The sequence below is a fragment of the Chenopodium quinoa genome, unplaced genomic scaffold (assembly GCF_001683475.1).
Source record: "Chenopodium quinoa cultivar QQ74 unplaced genomic scaffold, ASM168347v1, whole genome shotgun sequence".
In the NCBI taxonomy this organism is placed as follows: domain Eukaryota; kingdom Viridiplantae; phylum Streptophyta; class Magnoliopsida; order Caryophyllales; family Amaranthaceae; genus Chenopodium; species Chenopodium quinoa.
The window spans coordinates 431,275-449,861 of NW_018743070.1; the positions used below are offsets into that span (position 1 = coordinate 431,275).

An 18,587-nucleotide genomic window follows, 5' to 3' on the forward strand; every position below is an offset into this window, starting at 1 on the left:
CCCATTAAGTGGACCAATGAGAGGGTAACACGTGTTGCTCCAAGAAGTGTCCAAATGGACTCCCCAGATTATGACACATGTTTCTCTTATATGCCTCCTATGAATGGTGGCCTTCAAGGCCCAAATCCCAAGGTGAACCGCAAAACGGCGCTCCCCTTACTCCTTGGTCAACAAACCCTATGACAGGGCACGCTTTTCTAAAACCCTATAAATAGGGAGATTCCCCCTAATAATTTGGGCCCTTTTGAACTTTACGTCTTAATCATTAAGACATTTATTGCTCCCGAAAATAGATAATACCTGATCTCGAAATCCGAGAAGATACTTACTTTCCGCACGTTTTTCCCCGAATCCGTACTAACTTAATCTTCCGAGGCGGACCTCCAACCATTTGGAGCTCCGTTTGTTTTGTAGATATAGGCTCCCTTGTCGGTTCCAGTCTTCGAGTTGTAACTCATCTAAGAGACATAAAAATGCCCGAAACATTTGGCACCGTCAGTGGGGAGAGTACCTCAAAGATGGCTTCACAAGATCTACTTGTACCGCCTCCAGAGTTGCAACCGGCCTCTGAAAAATGTAGAGGTCCAGTTGGATCATAACTCTAGTGACGATGGAGACATCAAAACTTATGTGGCCCACGATGGGTCCTTCATCTCTAAACGCATCTGTCATAAAGACAGGGAGGAGCACAATGCTGCCCAGGCGGGTACAAACAGGTCCCCTGGAGAGACAAGCAAACCCTCAAGGCAGCCGGCTGATCCATCCCAGGCGACAAGATCGCCCCAGTCACCCGAGATGAGCTCATGAAATTCATAAGCAGCTTCAAAGGTGAAAGCAAAGACTTAATCACCAAGCAGGCGGCTGATCCTGGGAAGGAACAGTCGGCCAAAAAACCAGCCTAGGCCGGAAAATAAAAGTCGGTCAGGGACCATCATCCAACTCCTCACCCTGCTCCAAAGGAGAAGGCTTGACCCCAAATCGACCTCTCAAGACTTTGTTACCCAAAAACGGTAACAAGAAAGGCCATCTGGCATATACAGCCGAGATGGTAGCAAAAAGACATTCTCTGATGCTCGATATTACATCGATCAAAAGAAGAACCAGCAGGTGTCTAAGTCGACATCCACGTCAACTTATCATGATAGCTTCAAAATATCTCGTGAGTGATGGGTGTCATAAATGGCACCGATTTGATGAGAAATTAGGTTGTTTTTTCCTCTTTTCATAGCTTTCATACTTAATAAATGCCTATTTTATGCATTTGATCTTGGTTTTAACTTTCCACTCTTATTTTGTAGCTTTTGTGCATTTTGTTGGTTTTTCTACTCTTTTCTCCTTTATTTGTTCTATTTTCTTGGTTGTAGGTATTTTAAGAGGTTTGGGTCTTGATATTGGTGATTTACTAAGGTGGAAGATGCTTTTGGAACAAGCTCATGGCAATTGGAAAGCCCAAGATGCAAGGAAGTGGATTCTCCAAGTTCTAGCTCTTGCACTCTCAAGTCGTGCTCTCATGAAGATGGGGTGTTGAACCCACTGTCAAGTTATTTTTGGGACTGCCACTCTTAGTGTTCATCATCATCATATTGCGCATTCATTCGAAGACCTTAGCAATCGCACGAAACCGCGAGAAGAGCCGAAGAAACCCAGAGAAGCGCGGGCGCGAAAGGCACGGGCGCAGGCGCACCACCTGCCGGCGCGAGCGCGCCTCCTTGCCCGCACGGGCGCGCTCCCCTGGGTATTTGCTTGCTCAGTTTTTGCTTCGCACCTCCTATTTATATTTCTTTGTAACCCGATTTTGTAAGAATGGAATTCAAAATTTTAGATCATAATTTTAGCTTAGTGGAGAGCTTCTCTCTCTAGTTTTAGGGTTAATTTAGGAGTAGATTTTAGAGAGAGAAAGTGTGGAATTTCAATGGTGATTGAGAGATTGAAGATTCAATGGTGACAATTGTGTTGGAGATCTTCTCTATTATCAATGAGCATTTCTAAACTCTATCTCATTTATTTCTTTGTTTAATATTCTTGTTAGTTTGGATTGATTTTGATGTTTGATGCTTGATTAGTGCAGTTGTTCTTTGTTTATTGTTGAATCTTTATTTCTATAGTAGTTTGTTGATTTGATGATGATTCTTGAACAGTTGTTTTCTATGAATAAGGTGAAACTTGTATGATTGATTTATTGTTCTTAATTTGGAGTTTGTGTTGATTAATTGTTGAGATTAAATCGATTAATGGAAGTTTGCATGTGTGTAATTCGATAGGCCTTAAGAATTATGCTAGATTGCATTGTAGTTTCTAATGATACGGACCATTGATATAGGAATTTCAATTGTCGATTGAGCTTAATTAGTGGTACTCCTAGTTAGAGTCTCTCGTAGTTAGCACTATTTTGACCTCTAATAGATAGCTTGTTGACTCTTTTTATTGAGCTTGCCATTAGTTTTCACAACCATTGACTTATATGTATTTCCGAGTTGTTACAATTGTAATGATTGCTTGTTGATCCCATTCCTAGTACTTTATTTGTTTAGTTGTTTATTTTAGTAGTTGTTAGTGTTACCTTCTATCCTTAGACTTCGACCTAGCTTAGGCACCCAAATCGAAAGCATTTGAACATTACCGTTCCTTTGGGTTCGACCCTTGACTTGCCTCTATACTCGTATTTAGGTTTGTTAAGTGTTTATAAATTTAGTTTGACTTAGGGGGGATTAGATAACGACCTAGTCCACCCCTCGTCAAAATGGCGCCGTTGCCGGGGAACGGTGTCTATGTTTGAGTATTTTTGATTTCTTGAGTCTAGGTATTTGTATATACTTGTCTTTAATTTGATTTTTTCTTGCTTGTAAAAAAATGGCATGTTTCTCATTTCCTCAAAATAACAATGAGCCTTTTTGTGAATATTTCCATAGACTTAGGGATTTCTTGACTATCATTATTGTAGTCTTTGAGAGGCTTGTGAGATTTGTTATTTTGGTTTGAATGAACAAACTAGGAATGAAGTTGAATGTATGCATAATGGTAGATTTAGAGCATTTTCAATTGATGATGCTTGGGAGTTCTGTGTTTGGTTTTCTTGGGATGTTCATAATTGGGGTAATCATGTTTCTAATTTTGATGTGCACTGTGTTGATTCTTCTAATGTTAGCATGATTTCCCATAATTTGTCACATGATCCCATTAGTGAACCTAGAACAAATGCATTCAATTCTATTTCCTCTTTTATTCATAATAATGAGGTGCATGCTCGAGTTGACAAATCTCATATGTTTGATTGTGCCCCCATTCCCCAATGTGATATATATGCTTATGATCCTAATGTTAATTCTTCCAATCTTGGTTGTACCTCTTCTTCTATTGTTGAGCCTCAACTTTCTACACCTTTTGAATCTCCTATTGCTAATTGGGAAGCTCTAATGGAGGAGAGAATAAGGAGTAGTGAAGAGCTAGAACGCCAAATATCACTCTTGATGCTTGTTTATAAAAACTCCAAATCCAATGTGTGTGTTGAGAATGATGATGATGATATTCACGAGCAACCAAAAGTGTATGAGGATCCTATTCTTGAGCATAGGAGTGATGATGATTTTGATGATATTTTTAATCTAGACTTCCCTTCCTTTGTTGATTGTGATGAGTCTCAAGTGTATGAATGTGACTCTTCTATCCATGAGTATTTGGACTTGTTTGAGGTTATGTCCTATGTGTTTATTGAGTGTCAAAGGAATACCCATAGCATTTTAAGTAAGTTCATTGAGAATATTTCATGGGAGAGAGATGATTTTGAAATGAATTTGCATCCATTCATGCATGGTTTTGAGACTTTGGGCTTTAAGGAAGTTGAGGGAATTGTTTAGCATGATTGTATTGGAAGAGCTTATGTGGTTCCTCTTTGGAGTTGGATGTTTGAGGGAGATGGTGATCGTGAGTGTTCTTCTTTTGAGGATTCTATGATTTATTTCCATGCTCTTATAGGTGATTTAAGGCATAGTGGTGAGGAAGAGTTCATTACTGAGACCATAGCCCCTATTTCCTCCTCTCATGTCCCTTTCTCAAGGAGTTTAAACCATATCCCCTACACTCCTATATTCCTCCCTTCCTTTGTCAATGAGCCAATTGGGGACCCTCTTGTCTATGATGATTTGTATGTGGCTCATTTGTCCCCAATTGAGGAAAAGGGTGATGTTGCCACCCAAAAATATTTTGAGGAGAGTTTGCCATCTTTTTCTTCTTCTTCTTCTTCTTCTTTTTCTTTTACTTCATATTTTGTTAAATTTTCTTTTGTTTCTTCTTCTTCCTTTTCTTGGCATCTCTATCCTCACTTGCGTGCACTATCCTTGTTTCACGTTCTCTTCCCGTCATTTGTCTACCTTCTCTCTTACGAAATGTGTATTAGTGCATTTGACAAGCTCTTGCGATCGTTGCAATACTATTTTAATAGAGCGGTCAAGCTTGGACCTTAAGAAAGCCTTTTTCTCGGGAAGTAACCTGTGTTTTATTGCTTTCATTTTCTTTTCTTTTTAGAATAGATTTTCTCTCATGGAAATGTTTGTGTGCCTTTTACTAGGTACATGACTTGATATACTTTGGTACATTAGTTTGAATCAAGAATCAAGGAAGATTGACTCCTATTTTTCTAGCATATCGAAAGCAAGTTTCAATTCTTGAGGAAATTGGCTTTGAAAGGTTGAATTGGGTCATTTGCAGGTATTTACACCCACCTAAAATCCGGTAATATCTTTCCTTGTTTTTTCTCCATTGGTTGATCACTTGTTGGACATGTGTTGGTATTGTTGATTGATCTCTTTGTTTTCCCCTCTCGTGGAATATTTGATTTATGTTTGAGCATGTTGTCTCATTCAAGCTTGGGGGAGGGTATTCTATCTTGTTTGTTGGGATTTTGATTCATATATGCCATGCACATTTGTATATGCATTTTCATGTTCTTTATTTTGAAAAATCCCAAAAAGATTTTTGTTTCTATCAAGGCAAATTTGCAATGTATCTTTGTTTTGTTCTTGTTTTTGATATAATACTTTTGGACTTGTATAGTTGAATTCTTTTCTTCTTAAATGGTAACAGTGTGCACGGTTTGAGGTATGTTTGGTTGATTCTAGGATAGAGTATGCTAAGGTAGTCGTTTAGAACTATTGGGACCTTGAAGCCGGATTCTATTTGTTTTTGAAAATTTGCAATTGCTCCCTTTTGGTGAATTTGAAGCTAATAGTGAGTTTTTGCTACAACCTTGTGAGGTTTCATTGTTTTCAAGCCTTCTACATATCTTGCATGAGCAGCATGGATCCTTGACTATTGCGGACCTAATTTTGAATCTTGACTCATAATTCTCAAACACGAGACCGAACCATCTAGGGATGACAAAGGCATCTTTTCGGGGTGGTATTTTTCTTTTCTAGGATAATCTTCTTTATTTTTAGTTCATTGGGTTTACATTTGCCTTCTTGCTAAACATTTGAGCCTTTTCCCTTCTTTTCAAGCCACATCTTTACTTTGAGCCTTTTGTTTCTTTTTGTTACATTTTTGGTTTTTGTGAAGCAAATGATCATGTTCTCGGAGTTTGTGGTATATGAGTTTGGATATTGTTTCTTTATGTAAGAAAACTTGTGTTGTGTATATATTGTGAATAATGGCAAGTGAATAAATGAAAAAGTCGTCCAAAGTTAAAAAATAAAAGGAAAGGACATTCAAATGCAAAGGTGAAAACGCCGTCCAAAGTTAAAAGAGGATAGGACAATAATTAAAGTAAATAATGAATAAAATGAGAAAAAGCAAAGCTAATTCAAAATGCTTTGGCAAAAAAAAAGTGAAAAATGAAAAAATACAAAAAAAATTTGATGTAAGTATCTTTCTCCCTATTTTAATCATTGAGGACAATGCTTTGTTCAAGCTTGGGGGGAAGCGTCTGACGCTTTTTGTATATATGATTGTGTTATAGCTTTGAATAAACTTTGGGGTGTTAATTTGTTTTTGTTTGGTGATTACTTGATTATGATTCTAAGAACGGCCCTTCTTTGCTTCACTATTAGGGATACCACAAAATTTTTAAATTTTAGCCTACCCTCACCCTTTTTCCCTTATGTTACAACCATTGGGAAATACCTTTCGACCTAGAGGTCGTTGAGTCACATATCGGGGGAGGGCATTATGAGTTAAAGCCTAAGGAAAGGGGATGCAAAGTCGGAGATGTCGAGAAACCTCAAATCTATTTGTTTTTTTCGGTTCCTTCGAGGAACTATAGAGACGCTCACTAAAAAGTAGATTTAAAGCTAATTGGAAGAATGTGCTAAAATGTTTTGAGATGAAAGTGAATCGCGTTTCATTAGCTCTCTATGCTTATCATATCTTATATTTCAATCAACCTTACATATCTTAGAACATGCACTCCCTTACGTGTTTAGAAAGATTTTCATTCATTTATGCTTGTACATTTACAAAAAGTCCACTCATGAACATTTGTTTTCTTTCCTTTTATTTTTGTTTCTTTTTCATGCTTTTCCTTGTTTGTATTATTACGAGAGTTACAGGTTAATCTCTTAGGAAACCCTTACGAAAGCATCACTCATCCTCTAGGGCGATCTAGGTGTTTAAATGGCTTGTCTTTAGTTGCTAAAATTGACCATGATTCCTACGAAAGTGAGTTAGTGTATATTCTTGTCTCTTCTCTTTTTCTTTTGTTTGTTTGAATAAGGTCATCATTTCTCCCTTGGTTTTGTTATGCTCGAGGATGAGAAAAAGGTAAGCTTGGTGGGTGTCATAAATGGCACCCATTTGATGAGCATTTAGGTTGTTTTCTTCCTCTTTTCATAGCTATCATGCTCAATAAATGCCTAGTTTTATGCATTTGATCTTGGTTTTACCTTTCCTCTCTTATTTTGTAGCTTTTGTGCATTTTGTTGGTTTTTCTACTCTTTTCTCCTTTATTTTCTCTATTTTCGTGGTTGTAGGTATTGTACGAGGTCCGGGTCTTGATATTGATGATTTACTAAGGTTGAAGATGATTTTGGAGAAAGCTCATGGCAATTGGAAAGCTCAAGATGCAAGGAAGTGGTTTCTACAAGTTCTATCTCTTGCGCTCTCAAGCCGTGCTCTCATGAAGATGGGGTGTTGAACCCACTGTCAAGTGCTTTTTAGGACTGCCACCCTAAGTGTTCATCATCATCATATTGCTCGTTCATTCGAAGACCTTAGCGAATGCACGAAACCGCAAGAAGAGCCGAAGAAACCCAGAGAAGCGCGAGCGCGCAAGACACGGGCGCGGGCGCACCACTTGTCGGCGCGGGCGCGGCTCCTTGCCCGCGCCGCGCGCTCCCCTGGGTATTTGCTTGCTCGGTTTTTTCTTTGCGCCTCCTATTTATACCTCTTTGTAAAACGATTTTGTAATGACGGAATTCATAATTTTAGCTTAGTGGAGAGCTTCTCTCTATAGATTTAGGGATAGTTTAGGGGGTAGATTTTAGAGAGGGAAAGTGAGAAATTTTAATGGTGATTGAGAGATTAAAGATTTAATGGTGATAATTGTGTTAAAGATATTCTCTATTATCAATGAGTATTTCTAAACTCTATCTCTTATATTGCTATGTTTAATATTCTTGTTAATTTGGATTGATTTTGATGTTTGATGCTTGATTAGTGTACTTGTTCTTCATATATTGTTGAATCTTGATTTCTATAGTCGTTTGTGGATTTAATGATGATGTAACAATAATTGTTTGCTGGGAATAGGGTGAAACTTTTATGATTGATTGATTGTGCTTAATTTGGAGATTGTGTTGATTAATTGTTGAGATTAAATCAATTAATGGAAGTTTGCATGTGTGTAATTCGATAGGCCTTGAGAATAATGCTAGATTGCATTGTAGTTTCTAATGATACAGACCATTGATTTAGGAATTTCAATTGTCGATTGAGCTTGATTAGTGATGCTCCTAGTTAGAGTCTCTCGTAGTTGGCGCTAGTTTGACCTCTAGGAGATAGTTTGTTGACTCTTTCTATTGAGCTTGCCATTAGTCTTCACAACCATTAACTTGTATGTATTTCCGAGTTGTTACTAATTGTCATGATTGGTTGTTGATCCCATTCCCTATTAATTTATTTGTTTGGTTGTTTGTTTTAGTAGTTGTTATTGTTACCTTCTATCCTTAGACTTCGACCTGGCTTAGGCACCCAAATCAAAAGCATTTGAACATTACCGTTCCTTTGAGTTCGACCCTAGACTTGCCTCTATACTCGTAAATAGGTTTGTTAAGTGTTTATAAATTTAGTTTGACTTAGGGAGGATTAGATAACGACCTAGTCCACCCCTCGTCACTGAGGAATTCTCAATCTGTACATGGGACCCCGTCAAGAGGCCCTCTCATCCAGACGGAACCCATGTAATCAAGGATAATTATCCACTTCCAAAGATCAATAGCCTGGTCGACTCTACAGCCGGACATGCCTTGATGAGTTTTATGGATGCCTACTCAGGCTTCCACTAGAGTCCCCTGTGGAAAAAAGATCAAGTAAAGACGGCATTCGTCACTAATAAAAGGTTATTCTGTTACACTGTGATATTGTTTGTCTTGAAGAATGCGCCTGCTAATTTCCAATGAATGATTAATACGATCTTCTTTAATCAGATTGGGAAGAACATAGAGGTGTATATTGATGACATGATAGTTAAATCCAAGCAACTGCCTGATCACCTTGCTGATCTCCGAGAAACGTTCGCCACACTCATGCGGCACAAGGCCATGCTTAACCCTAAGAAGTGTGCCTTTGTGTTGAGTCTCCGAAGTTTCTCAGGTTCTTGATTAACTAAAGGGGTATAGAGGCCAACCCAGAAAAAATAATGGCGGTTATCAACATGCAGTCACCCCGCACTGTTAAGGAAGTACAAAAGCTAACAGGTTACCTGTTGGCGTTGGGGAGATTCCTTAACCGGTCAGGTGACAAGTGCCTCTACTTCTTCTAGGCGATCATGAAGAAGACTAGATTTGAATGGGATGATAATGCTGAGGCGGCTTTTCAAAAATTGAAAGAACATTTTCACTCTTTGCCAAGGCTGGTAAGCCCTATACCCAAAGAGACGCTCTATATGTACTTGGTTGTCTCATATCATGCCCTCAGTGTCATTCTCTTAGCTAAAAAAGACGACATCCAGCTCTTGGTCTACTTCATTAGCCACGTTCTCAGGAACGCTGAGCTTCGATACCCCATGGTCGAAATATTTGGCCTTAATCTTTACATAGTTGTCAAGAAGTTAAAGCATTACTTCTTGGCACATCCGGTTGTGGTCCACACTTACCAACAGATGAAGCGGCCAATGACGACCCTAGAATCATCAAGCCGAATTCTCAAATGGGCTATTGAGTTTCAAGGACTAGAAATCACTTTCGAACCAAGGAAAGCAAAAAAGGGCCAGGCATTCACCGACTTTATTGTCAAAATGACAAGGCCGACTGAGCCGGATAATACTAATCAGGTTTGGAAAGTGTATGTGGACGGGAGCTCCACTATGAACGCTTATGGTGCAGAAGTTATGTATCAGTCCCTTAAAGGGGACAAGTACGAGCATGCACTACGTTTCAAGTTCCAGGCCTCAAATAATGAGGCCGGATATGAAGCCTTGCTAGCCAGTATCTGCATGTGCAAGGCGGCAGAGGCAACAAAGATTGACGCCTGCTCTGACTCCCAGTTGGTCGTAAGCCAATACCATGGTGATATGAAGCCACCCATGTGGCCATGATCAAATATTTGCAGGCAGACAAGGTTGAAGCTGGGACACTTGAAGAATTTCATCTAAGTCATGTGCCCAAGTCTGAAAACAACCAGGCGGATGCTCTGTCAAAATTGGCATCCTCCGCCTCCTGTGATACGCCTCTGTCAATCTTCTAGGAAGTTATGGAAAAATGGAGTAAATCTGATGAAGAGCACATTGGAGTACTTGACAAAAGCTCTACCTGGATGGATGGTATTCGGGCATATCTGACAAACAACACGCTCCCTGATTCACCCCAGGATGCGGCCGTACAAGGAGAGCTCTTTAAAGCAGGTTTTTTGAACCCTCTATTGAAGTATGTTACCCCAAAAAAGGGGATAAAAGTTCTCAAAGAATTGCATGCGGGATTTTGCGCCTCTCACATAGGAGGCAGATCCTTGGCCGTCAGAGCCAGGCGACACTACTTCTGGCCCACCCTTGATTCATACGCCATGCATTTGGTTAAAAAATGCGATAAGTGTAAAAAATTTGGCAAGCTAATTTATCGTTCGGCTACTGACTTGATTGCAATCAACATCCCAGTACCATTTGCTAAATAGGTCATGTACATTTTGGGCCTTATAAGGCTGCACCAGGCGGCAAGCGCTACATCTTAGTGGCTGTGGATTACTTTACTAAATTGGTAGAGGCGGAGGCGGTCAAAAACATCAAGACAAAGGACGTGATCTCCTTAATCTGGAGGAATATCATCACCCGGTTCGGGGTGGCTAATCTATGGTTTTTGACAATGGTCCTCAGTTTGAGATGCCTCAACTCAAGACTTGGTAGGGAGATCAGGGGATCTTGATCAGTGATGTTTATGTCACTCCTAGGGTAGTTCTTTCTAGTAGTTTTAGCAATAATTCGGTTCATCCTAGTGTGCTTTTGTTATGTTTTGCCTAACTTAAGTAGTCTACCTATGTGTTGCGTAATGTGTTTTTATTTGGTTTAGGTAGGCTTTGCTCCCCTCCCTCTTCATTCTATTACGCTTCGCCTTCCTATTTTGTAATTGCAGATTGATTGCGGTTCAAATTGACAAGGAGCCAGAGAAAGGATCGAAGCATTGAACCATCTGTTTGGAGCGGGCGCGCAACTATAGGCACGGGCGCGCGCTGAGTTGGCCCAATCCTGTGACACCCATTTTTGAGCGGGCACACTTCTTTAGGAGCGGCCGCGTCACCATCTAGCGCGCGGGCGCGCCGTTGTGCAGCGCGGGCGCGCCTGTCTGTTGCGGTCCGTAACCTGAAATCAGATTTAAAAAGCAGAGAAGAGGAGAGAGAAGGCAGCATTCATTATTCACATATTGAAACTTTCAGCATACTCTTTAGAGGAACATTCTTAGCATAAATTTTAGCTTTCTTGTATTGGAAATTCTTCCATAGATCTTAGTGTAGATCTTCAATTTATCAATTTTAGCTACTTTGGGTATTTTGAGGAAGCATTTTGGAACTTTATTGGTGTTTGTCATCTCACTTGGTATTGAATGAAACTATTGGTATTCTTCTTTTTATTCTTTTGTTATATGCTTAAAGTTCCCCGTCTTTGTTGGTTTAATTGGTGAAATTATCATCTCTCTCATTAATTTCTTAATTACTTTGTTGATCAGTGTAAATGTGGTTAGGGTTATGGATTGTGAGTAGTTTTCTTATTGCTAGGGGTTTGGTGGAGACATGCTTTGAATTTGATGTATGATAGGCTAGGCTAGTTTGGAATACTTGCAATTAAATCTTCCTTGCGCCTATACTTTTTGGCTACTCCATGTTTATGGCCATATGCATGTTGTGGTTGAGTGACTTGAATTAAATCATGACGATAGTGTGATTTAGGAATAGTCATTGGGTGATTGATTATTGTCTAACCTTAGTATTGCATGCCTTATGACGATAGTGTAAGTGCATGTTAACTAGGAAAGCTCTTAATCCCCATAGGTGATTAGAGAGTACTCTTGACTTTGCCTTGTATGAGTTGCTTGGTTTGCATGTAAACCTACTTCCCTAAGCCTAGCTCCTTTGACTTCATAGCATGTTCGACCCCTACCCCTAGCATTTATTTTAACTAATTTTACATACTCTTTAGTCATTAATTCATCCACTATTTTCCTTGACCGAACTAGATTAACTTTAGGAGATAGATAGCAGTGCTTAATCGTTTCCCCGTGTTCGACCCTTGACTTGCCTCTATACTCGTTTAGTTGCATGTTTAGGACCACAAATATCATTTGATAGAGGTGTCTTAGTAACGACCTAAAATACCCTTTGTCAAATTGGCGCCGTTGCCGGGAAAACGGTTTCCATTGTGTGTATATTTTCTTGTTGAGACTAGTTCATTCGTTTCTTTCTGTTGTTTTTCCATGTCTTGTCAGTGCTCACTTTTTGCTTAGATTTGTATATGCACAGGAGGCTTAATAGCTCTAGGCCTTTGGTGTCCATAGACCACGAGCTAGAGCGTACTCTAACCCAATTGAGGAGACAAGCAAGAGAGAGAGGTGAAGACCCACTTCAAGAGGAAGTGAGAAGTTCCCCTACCCCATCTTCACCCAATTCAAGCGAGGAGAGTGAATCACCCACAGGCTCAAATCCCAACCCATTTTCCAATAACCATAATCAACAAAGTATGGGTGATCAAGGAAACGTGGGTGATCAAAGGTCACTAAAGCAACTTGGAGCACCCGAACCATATACCTCTCAAAGTGGGATCCTAGCTCCTACTACCAAAGCAAACAATTTTGAAATCAAGCCTAACTTCATCTCCTTGATAGAAAAGAGGCAATTCACGGGTGGTAAGTTTGAGAACCCACATGAGCATCTCAAATAATTTCTCAAGTATTGTGACACCATCAAGATCAACGGAGTAACCCAATAGTACATTCGATTGAAGATGTTTCCATTCTCTCTTATGGGAGTATCCGAGCATTGGTTGAATAATGACGTGCCTCCCGGTTCTCTCACAACATGGAATGAGGTTACTACGGCATTTTTGGCAAGGTTCTATAATCATAAGAAGACTGCCGAGGCTCGTTCTAAAATTCAAAGCTTTCGCCAAAGGGGAGGTGAGTCTCTATGTGAGGCTTGGGAAAGGTACAAGGAACTCCAAAGACAATGCCCTCATCATGGCATTCCCAACTACAAAATTCTTCAAACTTTCTATGGAGGCCTTTCACCCCAAAGCAAGACAAGTTTAGATGCCGAGGCCGGTGGCCCTATTATGAACTAGAGAGAGGACGAAGTTGAAAGCATAATAGAAGATGTGGTCCGGAATTATGAGGATTGGTATGAAGGTGAGAGGGAAGCCACTTCAAGAAAAGGAACGGTGCAATCCATCGAGCAAACCAATGCCATCACAAATCTTTCCAACCAAATGGCAAAGATGGCGAAACAAATGGAGGAGCTCATGAAATCAAGCACTCAAAATACTTCCTCTCCTTCTACCAAGAGAGGCCATGGTATGAATCCTTCTACTTCTTCTCCCTCTAATTACAATGTTATGCCTCCCGGTTGTATGTTTTGTGATATATGTGGAAACTATGACCATAATTCCGAACAATGCATGTCCATTAATGAATATCAAAGCCCTTCCCAAGAAAATGATGATGATAATGTTGAAGATGTTAATGCTATGAATTTTGTACCCCGTGAGGGAAATTTTGGAATGCGGCCAAATTGGAATCAAAACCAAAACCGCGGTTGGAATCAAAATCAAGGTTGGAATCAAAATCAATGGAATCAAAGTGGTGGTAGTTATGATAACCAAGGCCAAGGTAAGGGGAACTCTTCTAATTACAATGGAAGAAGTTAATCAAACCAAAGGCCCAATTCGAATCAAAACCAACAACACTATTCCAACAACCAACAACGTTTTAATTCCAATCACGGTTCCGGAAATGGAAGGCCTCAAAATAGACCTCCCGGTTTTGAACAAATTAGGCCACAAGCCCAAATTTCTAACACACCTCCTCCTCAAGTTGAGGCCGCTCTATGATGGGCATGCTCCAAGATTTCATCAAGAATCAAGAGAGCTACAACAAGAGTCAAGAGGAGGAAAAGAAACAAATTAAGGCACACATGAAAATGCTTGAGACCCAAATCTCCTAAATTGCCCAACCAAGTTCTTCATCCTCCCCTTCTTCCTCTTCTTCTTTACCTAGCCAAGGTGTCAACCCCAAATCTATGTATGCCATTACCACTAGAAGTGGGAAGATCCTTGAGAGTGATTTAAATGTTGAGAAGAGTTCCGATAAAGGGATAGGACTTGAGGTTGAGGATGAGTCATCAAGAGAGGGTGAGGTTCTAGAAGGAAGTGCCGAAAAGCATGAGAGGGGTGAGAGAGAAAAAGAGAAGGAACCCGAAAAGGAGAGCACCAAAGAGCAAACCCTTTACCCCTTAATCTCCAACCTAGGAATGAGAGGTTGCCTTTTCCCCAAAGATTTGCTAGGTCTAAGCTTGATACCCAATTCGAAAAGTTTTTAGAAGTAGTTAAAGGCTTGCATGTTTCTATACCCTTTGTGGATGCTATGAAGGAGATGCCTCACTACTCTAAATTTCTAAAAGACCTTTTGAATGGAAAGAGAGGAGTTGAGACCGTTAATCTAACCGCAAAATGTAGTGCCATTCTCTCTAGTAAGCTACCAACCAAATTGCAAGACCCCGGTAGTTTTTCCATTCCTTGTTCTATCAATGAGATCTATTTGGGGAAGGCTTTGTGTGACCTAGGTGCTAGTGTGAGTTTAATGCCCTTCTCGGTCTACCAAAAGCTCAATGTGGGAAGCCTTTCACCTACAAACATCACTCTCCAACTAGCGGATAGGTCCACAAAATTGCCTATAGGGAAAGTAGAGGACATCCCCCTTAGAGTTGGTAAGTTCACCTTTCCGGTGGGTTTTTATGTCCTTGAGATGGATGAAGATGAAAGAATTCCTATAATTTTGGGTAGGCCATTCCTAGCTACTTCTAAAGCGATCATCGATGTCAAAGAAGGTAAGATGGCCTTGAAGGTTGACAATGATTCTATTGAATTTGACTTGAATAAGGTAATGAGACAACCCTCCTCTAGTAATGAATGCTTTAGAATAGATACAATTGAAAATTTGATGAATGAGTTTAGATACCCTCATATGCATGCTTCTAATGATCTACTTGAGAATGTTTTGTTGAATGAGAATGAAGTAGGCGATCAAAAGGAGATGCAATTGTATGAAGAAATACTTGATGAGAAAGAGAAGACAATCACCGACCAAGAGATGCTCCAAACACATGAAATCTTCAAGGTAGAGAAGGAGGAGATCTCCAATGGTAAGGGAGCTCCGAAGGTAGAATTGAAACCTCTACCTTCGGGCTTGAGGTATGTCATTTTGGATGCTAATGATACTTCCCCGGTTATTGTCAATGCTAACCTCACGGAAGAGCAAACCTCCTCATTGCTAAATGTCTTGAAAAAGCATAGGAAGGCTTTGGGTTATACTCTTGATGATCTTAAGGGTATAAGCCCCTCCCTATGGATGCATAAAATCGATTTAGAGGAGGGTGCTAAGCCGTGTAGGCAACGACAAAGGAAGCTTAATCCTTCCATGCAAGAGGTTGTGAGGAAAGAGGTTTCCAAGCTACTTGAAGCAGGGATCATCTATCCAACTGCTCATAGTGATTGGGTATCCCCGGTTCAAGTAGTGCCGAAAAAAAGAGGTATGACGGTAATGGTCAATGATAAGCAACAATTAGTCCCAACCCGGCTTGTTACGGGTTGGCGTATGTGTATTGATTACCGCCAATTGAATGCCAACACTTCCAAAGACCATTTTCCATTACCGTTTATTGATCAAATGCTTGAGAGGCTTACAAAGCATGCCTTCTATTGCTTTCTTGATGGATATTCGGGATTTTTCCAAATCCCGATTGATCCCAAGGTTCAAGAGAAGACAACATTTACTTGTCCCTATGGTACCTTTGCGTACCGTAGGATGCCTTTTGGGCTTTGTAACGCTCCCGCTACATTTCAAAGATGTATGATGTCTATCTTTAGTGATATGATTGAGGATGAAATATAGGTTTTCATGGATGATTTCTCCGTTGGAGGGACCACCTATGAAAATTGTCTGTCTAACTTATCTCGTTGTTTGGAAAGATGTGAGATGGCTAATCTCGTGTTGAATTGGGAAAAATGCCATTTCATGGTAGAGAATGGGATTGTTCTTGGGCACAAAATTTCCCATGCCGGCATCGAGGTGGATAGAGCCAAGGTGGAGGTCATAGAGAAACTCCCACCCCCTACCAATGTAAGGGAAGTGAGGTCATTTCTTGGCCACGCCGGGTTCTATCGTCGTTTTATAAAAGATTTTTCTTTAATTGCTAAGCCACTCACATCTCTCTTGCAGCAAGATAAAGATTTTGTATTTGATGAAGCTTGCCATGAGTCATTTTGTAGGTTGAAAAAGGCTCTTTGCACCGCCCCCATAGTCCAAGGACCGGATTGGTCTTTACCATTCGAGCTAATGTGTGATGCAAGCGACGAGGCCATTTGACCGGTTCTAGGACAAAGAAAGGATGGGAAACTTCATGTTATATACTATTTGTCCAAGACTCTCAACGATGCTCAACGGAATTATACAACTACCGAGAAAGAGTTCTTGGCGGTTATTCATTCATTTGAGAAGTTTAGAACCTACCTCATTGGTTCTAGGACAATAGTGTATACCGATCACTCGGCTCTCAAATATTTGATAAGCAAGAAGGAGGCCAAACCGAGGTTGTTGAGATGGGTCTTGGTCCTTCAAGACTTTGATTACGAAATGAGAGATAAGAAGGGGGCCGAGAACGTGGTGGCGGACCACCTTTCTAGGTTGGGAGGTGCAAGAATATACGAGGATGGTTTGCCAATTGAAGATGCCCTAATGGATGATGTCTTATATGCTCTTGAGGCAAAATCGGAGCCTTGGTATGCGGATATTGTGAACTACTTGGCTTGTAGTGCCGTACCCCCGGATTTCACTCCTCAACAACATCGAAGGCTCAAGCATGAAGCAAAGAAGTATATATGGGATGACCCTATGTTGTTGAAGAGAGGGGTAGATGGACTTTTGAGAAGATGTGTTCCTAATGAAGAGTTCCAAGATGTGCTCTCAATGTGCCACTCATACATCTCTAGGAGGGATGAAATGCCTCAAAACCCCATCCTTGAGCTTGAAGTTTTTAATTTATGGGCAGTAGACTTCATGGGGCCCTTCATTTCTTCTAATGGGAACAAATACATCTTGGTAGTCGTAGATTACGTCTCCAAATGGGCAGAAGTCGTGGCTTCTCCTACAAATGATTCCAAGGTGGTTGTGAACTTATTCAAAAGGGTGATCTTTCCGAGGTTTGGTGTCCCTAGGGCTATCATTAGTGATGGAGGGTCACATTTCAAGCATCACACTTTTGCTAGACTTATTGATAAGTATGGTGTATCCCATAAGCGAGGGCTCTCCTACCACCCTCAAACGAGTGGTCAAGCGGAGGTAACTAATAGGGAGCTTAAGATCATTTTGGAAAAGACGGTGGCAAGAACGAGAAAGGATTGGTCCTCCAAACTCATTGACTCTTTGTGGGCTTATAGGACCGCCTTCAAGACTCCTATAGGGACCACTCCATATAAACTTGTTTATGGGAAGAATTGCCATTTACCCGTAGAAATGGAACACCGAACGCATTGGGCAATCAAGCGAATCAACTTTGATCTCCATAGTGCGGGTGAACAAAGGCTTCTAGAGCTTCATGAGTTGGAAGAGTTGAGAATGAACGCATATGATAGTGCAAGCCTCTACAAAGCAAGAACCAAGGCGTGGCACGACGCTCAAATTTCCAAGAAGGAATTTGTGGAAGGACAAAAGGTCCTACTCTACAATTCAAGACTCAAGCTCTTCCCCGGGAAATTGAGGTCTAGATGGAGTGGGCCATTTCAAGTTTCCAAAGCCTTTCCTTATGGCTCGGTTGAGATATTCAATGACAAGTACCCTCCGTTCAAAGTGGATGGGCACCGTCTCAAGACATACTATGAGGGTCAACTAATTGAGAAGCCAGAGCATTTATCTCATTGATGTTTTTAAGTCGCCGTGATTTGGTGTGAAGTACGTCAAGCTAGTGACGTTAAAGAAGCGCTTACGGGAGGCAACCCGGTTTCCAACCTTTTTGATTCTTTTTTCTTTTAAACCGCTTAGTATAATCTCTCTAACTCTTTTCTTGTATAATGTGATGTAGGTGTTCTGGGAAGTGTTTTAGAGAAAAGAGAAGATTTGAAGCAAAAGCGATATATTGAGAGGAGAGGTCGCGCTGCAAGGTGGCGCGGGCGCGCCTAACCAGGAGCAGGCGCGCCTCATCTAGGGGCTCAAATTGAATGAGAAAAAACAGAAGGGTCCGCGGTTTGAGCGCGGAAGAGGAAAGGCCGCGCCTCAGTTTCGGAGTGGGCGCGCCAAATCAAGAGCGGGCGCGCATCATCTAGGGGCTGAAATTGGAGGAAAAAGTCAGTAAGGTGCGCGATTTGTGTGCGAATGAAGAGAGATCGCGCATCTGAAGGTGGCGCGGGCACGCTGATTACGTAGCGAGCGCGCCATATCTGATGCCCAAATCTTTAGAAACGCCAGTAAGGGGCGCAATTTGAGCGCGGAAGAGGAGCGGGCGCGCCGTCTGATCTGAAAAAGTTATTCAAAAATCCCTCAGCTTAGGCGCGGGCGCGTGTCGTTAAGGAGCGGGCGCGTCTCTATCCGGAGCGGGTGTTTCTCTATCGGGAGCGGGCGCGCCTGTTGCGATTTCAGAAAAAAAAAAACGAGTGAAGGACTCCTCAACACCGAAACCCCCTTACTTCTCCATTC

The 18,587-nt window shown here is 41.0% G+C and overlaps 1 protein-coding gene across 1 annotated transcript; it reads left to right on the forward strand.

Moving 5' to 3' along the window:
* The first annotated feature begins 13,920 nt into the window (after positions 1–13,920).
* LOC110731432 lies at positions 13,921–16,265 on the forward strand. Its single transcript, XM_021911294.1, has 3 exons — positions 13,921–14,071; positions 14,221–15,395; positions 15,792–16,265. Exons 1-3 carry the CDS (start codon positions 13,921–13,923, stop codon positions 16,263–16,265), a joined length of 1,800 nt encoding a protein of 599 aa, XP_021766986.1.
* The last annotated feature ends 2,322 nt before the right edge of the window (positions 16,266–18,587 follow it).

Excerpts from the sequence above, each read along its gene's own strand:
- LOC110731432 (XM_021911294.1), top strand. The coding sequence starts at position 13,921 with ATGTATGCCATTACCACTAGAAGTGGGAAGATCCTTGAGAGTGATTTA. Across the intron at positions 14,072-14,220 it reads TGCCGAAAAGCATGAGAGGG|AAGTAGTTAAAGGCTTGCAT; the intron begins GTGAGAGAGAAA and ends AAAAGTTTTTAG. Across the intron at positions 15,396-15,791 it reads CAACTGCTCATAGTGATTGG|GTTTTCATGGATGATTTCTC; the intron begins GTATCCCCGGTT and ends GATGAAATATAG.